We start from the raw sequence: 5,865 nt of genomic DNA on the forward strand, positions 1-5,865 counted from the left end.
TCTTGACTGAGATTGATATGACGGCGGTTGAGTCAAAGGAGTTGAGGAGAGGAGAGTCATCCCAGTTTTGGTAACGCAAGAATTAGGAACTCGGCGTCTCTTGGTGCTAGGATACAAAAATGGATAAAGCATCATCGCTCCCGATATATACATACTAACAATAAGTATTTCTTGGAATTCACAGACCGCTGAAAATAAGACAATACTTATGGTCATTTGATGGTCTTTTAGTTTACTTTGGTCATAAAATGATTACTTTATGTACGCCAATAGATTGGCATTATCCAAAATGATTACATGACTAGCCGTTAAATTTTTTTATTGATTAAACAGATTTCATAATATGGACCATGAAGCATTTACAAGTTGAAGTTAAAGATAATCAGATTGATGGGTAGCATTTTGTTTTTTGTTTGCAATTCGTGACCCAAATTGAATCGCCCGTTTCTTTAGAAATACAACATCTCGCAAACCGATTTGATAGGCATACAGTCTCAGAAGTAATTTATCACCGACTCCTTCGGGAAAAACAAAGCAACATTTTTGATACACTTCTAAAGATCTTATAAATTTAACAAAGTTTTCTTCGATGAATGGAGATCTTGCTGTTTTGCCATTATCTGCAATGACTCGGTCATCTCTGGCTAAATTACGGGCCGAAATACGTTGCCAGTCCACTTCAAGTTCGTTTTGCACGGCAGCTTGTTGCTCCAGATCGTTTCCCAGGCATCGCTTGAAACTGTTACGATAGCGGGTATACCCACCAAATAGTTCATCTGCCCCACTTCCGATAAGAGCGACTCTAGCAGTAGAGTGAGTGCAGTGAGAAGCAAACCAGAAGGCACATCCAAGACTTTCGTCTAAAACCGTATCAAGGGGATATATAAGATGCTTTATACGTGATTTTAGGTGCTGCTGCAATTCAAGTCGAGTTACATTCACTTGCAGCAGATTCCAGCCCCTCTCGGGACAAAGCTGTTTTAGTTCATTGATAGACACCAATGATGTTTTTCGATCTGGTACATCCCATAGCTTCTCCGATATATTTTGGCCCTTTACGCTTTCAAAAGCTACATTAATAAGTTCAATGGGTTCAGTTACTGGTACGTATTGGTTTGCCAGCAAGGCCAAAATAGTACAGTCAAGGCCACCCGAAAATAAAATACACAATTTGGCGTGTGTGCATGCAGGTGATATATTTGATTGTTGTAAGCAGAGTCTGCAAAGTGGAGCGGTGTTTCTAACACGTTTTTTTATCGAATCGGATAGCAGTGTATGTATTATAGAAAGAGATTCCTTAATTTCTGGCTGACCTATTAAGTTTTTATAAAGATCCACATTATTCTTGTTGTAAGGAAATTTATAGAAGTTATAACTAAATGCTAGTTTGCAATTTAATATCCAATCTGGTGACATTGGACTCTCCACTGCAGTATTCCACCCAATCGCAAGATCAAGATTGCGTAATAGCTGAGTAGCATAATTATTAAGATGCTGCCATGGATGCAATACGCATGAAGTCAGATCATTTAGTTTAATTCGATAAAGACCCAATGGGGGCAATTCCATTGAAATTTTGTCATTTTCAAAATGTGATGTGCTCAATAATTGAAATCCATTTGGAATGCTTTCAATAATTAATGAATTTCTTCCTAGTGCGTCGCGACTGAAATAAAGAATTTGATCTCGTTTGTCATAAATTATTAAACAATGTGGTCCCTCCAATTGCTTAAGTATCTTCAAAATATTTTCTTCTTCACAACGGCATTCAGCTAGTCTTTTCGCTATCCAAGACGTGTCAGACAAAGATTCAGGCTTTGGTGTATTGTAAATATCTCCATTGAATAGAAATATAAAATCGTCCTCCACCACAGGTTGCTTTTGCACACTTTCACCTTGTTGCCATAAGACGCAGCCAGAAAAAAATATGTTTCCAAAACCATAATCTATAACCATCTCGTCTTGGACATCAGGACCACGGTTTTTAAGAATTCCTTTTAGCGCGCTCGAAATATTGAAAGATTTTAAATGATCATGTTTCACGACTGAACAAAATATTCCACACATTGTTGATTTTTATATATGAGAGTGATCCAGGGAAGTTATTAAGTAAACCTGTTACGCTTTAATGCGTCTGAGTATTTTAAGTATGCGTCAAGCTAGCGTCAGTAGCATGGCGCGTTAGAGGAATGTTAGAATTAGAACAAGGTCCTTAATCATTTTTAGCTGTACGATGGGAATAAATTTTCCATGAACGTACGACATACATATGTAAGTAAATACCACTTGCGTGCGTTTGATTAATCCGATCTCCACCTTTATGGGAATATTTTGTCTTGCTAAGCGTGTTTCAACTGGACTATTTTAATATACAATCTTTTGTCAAGGATGTATCCAGCTCAGCGAGGGTTTAATATGATATAGGTCTTGGAAATCAATAAAAAATTCAATTATCAATTACCACTAAAAAAAAAAACTCTCAGAGAAATTGAATATGGGCTCACCCTCCATTGTTACTATTAGACAATAAAAAAATTGACCAATAAAAAATATATATTCTATTTTTACAGAGATTCTTTCAATAAAAACTTATTAAATTGTTTTATACCCGTTAATCGTAGAGTAAAAGCAAAGAAACTAGAATAATAAGATGAGTAACGCCGTACGATTTTTTATTATTTTAATAAATTACTTTATACTAGAAAATATGTCGTTAGAGTATTCATCTTGCGACGTGGAAAATATATTTGATCTTAGTGATTCTTAGGTGCGCTGGTCCTGCTTCAAGAATTCAATTTTGCAATACACAGGTTGCATATGATGTTTTTCAACTATTTAGTATATTTATTAGTACCAATTGCTAGTATACAAGCAAAAAAATATGCATACTTCTGTAAATTATCAATTTTCAGTATTTGAAATGGAAATATTATTTTGTTGAATGTTTTTGTTATATTCTAATTTGATATTTGTAAAAACCGCGCAATTTTGGGTGTGTAAAAGAGCGCGCCAAATGTATTCTTTCTTCTTTTAGTTCCTTTTAATACGTTTGCTTAAAGTTGACAAATACATAGTGCTCCTCGTTTGCCAATGTTTTTCCAAATTTTAATAATATAAACGTATTTTTAAATTAAAAACAATTGATTTTCTGATTTATTAAAGCACAATTGCGATAAAGTGAGATAAGTTATTGTGCTAAGTAGTGCAAAATACAAAAAAATTTAAGAAGTGAATATGTACACTTCCTAATTTTTCGCGCCTATATTACGTTGTGCTGGTACTGCTGCTTTTCGATAAAGGTTTGAACTTTTGAATTTAACATTAATTGTTTTATGTAAAAAAAATTGGATATCGCCGACAAAAAAAGATCAAGTATCAGTGGGAACAAGTGCAGCCTTCCCCACTGTCCGAAATCTAGGCGCGATTGCCCCGCTCTTAAATTGTTTAGGTTTCCTGAAAAGGATCCAACAATTTTAATGAAATTGGCGGAAAAGTGCCAATTTACAGAAGATTTTGTGGCGAGCACTTCATCACGGTTTTTATGCCAAAATCATTCCTCGCCAGATGATATTGGCGTAAAATATCTAAGGAAAGGAACAATTCCAGATCGCAACGTAATTAAATATGAAAATTGCAAAAATGATGATACAGATTTCAATGCAGTAAGATCGCCTCCACAAAAAAGATGTCGTTCACAGTCCCCTGCTGAAGTTTGTCGTCAGTGCCATAAATCCAGAAAACATTAAAAATGTTTAAAAAAAAAATATTTGGCCGTTAAAAAATTGTCTGATGAAAGACAAATTCGAATTAAAATGCTGAGAAGAGAAAATTCAAATTTGAAACGAAAGGTGATTAGTTTGGTATCAAAGTCCGAAAAAAACCTAATTTCTCAAATTGACAAAATTAATTTAACGGGAAATGAATAAATATTGGCGAAAATGCTTCTTAAAGAAAAAAAAGGGCACAAATACAAGATGGAATGATTCGGAAAAATGTTTTGCTCAGAGCATATATTACAGGTCCACTTCAACATTTTTAAGGGACTCGCTTAAATTAAATTTTCCCAGTCCATCATCGTTACAATAGTGGAACAGCACAACAAAATTACAGCCGGGAGACAACGAATGTTTGTACTCAGCCCTTAAAGAAACCATTAAAGAAATGAATGATTCTGAGAATGCATATTAACTTGTGATGAAGTAGCAATAAAAAAACCTGACTTACAATGTATCTGTTGATATAATAGATGGTCTAGAGCATTTAATTGATCGCTCTATTAAAATGGGAAGCCACATTTGCGTATTTGTTATTCGGGGTATTTTAATAAATGGAAATGTATTATTATTATTATATATATTTTATTTCGTTATTATTTCGTCCCAGAAACAAATATTAAAGGCGATTGCTTAAAAAAGCTTCGTTATATAAACATTAATATTATTGAAAATATGGTGTTTTCATCTTTTTAAGTTTACAAGGAATACTTTTCTGAAAGCTAATTTGGAAACCCCTGACAGACTTTGTCTAAACATGTGTTTAGACATGATAAGTAGACGAACTGTAAATATGTTCTATTTAAGGGCTGCAATAAAAATGTCACGGGACAGCATAAGTGGCAACTACAGATAAGTACGATTGCAGTGGTCTATTGCCGAAGTGTCAAGAGATATGATCACGCGGGAGGTGACTAGCGCGGTCATAGGGCACAAACATAGATTTAAGATACATCTCAGCTGCATTGACCAACGCAGACTGCAGCGTCTTACAAGCGCTGCATTATATAATGAGATGACAAGAACCTATGTAAGAATGAATAAAAGGCGATACCCTCACAGTAGCGAGTTAGTTAGATTCAAACACCCGAATTGAACTCATTAAGTGTACGCATTAGTTTATAGTCTGAACATTTTGGTCCTTCGAGAAATTCTGTTGTTTTCCCCCAACAGTGGTAAGAAACACAGAAGAAAATAACCAGCGCTTCAAAGTAAAAAGAGCAAGGGTATTCGAGTGATTCTGTTGTTTCCCACACCAGTGGTAAGAAACACAGAATAAAAGACCACGCCTTAAAGCACTAGGACTATAAGGTGAAACATTGTGTTCTTGCTTTTCCTTGGCTGATCAATCAGCTGTGAGTCGAGCCACAGCTAGGTCAACTGGGCGACCAATCAAAAAATCCTCCAACGGATCACTTCAAAGAATACAAGCAGAAAGCACAAAAAAGTCACAGTTATTGTTTTCCCAAGATGTTGTCGGAAAGATCTGTGAAATTGATGCAAGACCAAGGAGAGCTGCAGAACAAAATACTGCAAGCAATCAAGGAAAAGGAATCTATACCAGCAATAGAAGCATTGGTAGTTCGATTTACTACTAACAACAATTCGCTGGTAAAATTGGGAGTTGGCGATCATCAATATTTTAATAATAAAATATTTATTAAAACTATGGATGCTGTCAAGGCCTACAAGGAGTCGCAATAAAAGGTAGAAACACTTGAAGAAATAAATATACCAAGTGGATCAAAATTATCTGATACCGCATCAGCTCGGAGCTCCAGTACAGTTGATAAATTGGTTCAACTGGTGGATAGAAGAGCGGACAGGGTGAGGCAACAGATGAGCCTAATCTACGAAACCCTGGATAGTTCAAGTGAGATTGAACTAGTCAAGCAGCTGGCAATGATGAAAAGTCATTGGTCCAACGTGACGGACACACTGAAACTGCTTGAAAACAAGTATGACAGAACTGTCTTTGATCAAGATGAGACAGACATTCTGCAATCTGAAGTTGACGCACTAGAGATGGTACTTCAAATGAAGTTGGAACAGTTCAAAAGTTCCAACTAAGACGTGCCAGAACTCCCAAAAG

At 35.6% G+C, this 5,865-nt stretch overlaps 1 protein-coding gene across 1 annotated transcript; it reads right to left on the minus strand.

The window, feature by feature from the left end:
• Positions 1-304: 304 nt before the first annotated feature.
• Positions 305-2,203, minus strand: LOC26526230 (asparagine synthetase domain-containing protein CG17486). Its single transcript, XM_015159990.2, has one exon. It carries the CDS (start codon positions 2,065-2,067, stop codon positions 373-375), a length of 1,695 nt encoding a protein of 564 aa, XP_015015476.1. The 5' UTR covers positions 2,068-2,203; the 3' UTR covers positions 305-372.
• Positions 2,204-5,865: the final 3,662 nt, after the last annotated feature.

The sequence above is a fragment of the Drosophila erecta genome, unplaced genomic scaffold, assembly GCF_003286155.1.
Source record: "Drosophila erecta strain 14021-0224.00,06,07 unplaced genomic scaffold, DereRS2 tig00000219-arrow-pilon, whole genome shotgun sequence".
NCBI lineage: Eukaryota > Metazoa > Arthropoda > Insecta > Diptera > Drosophilidae > Drosophila > Drosophila erecta.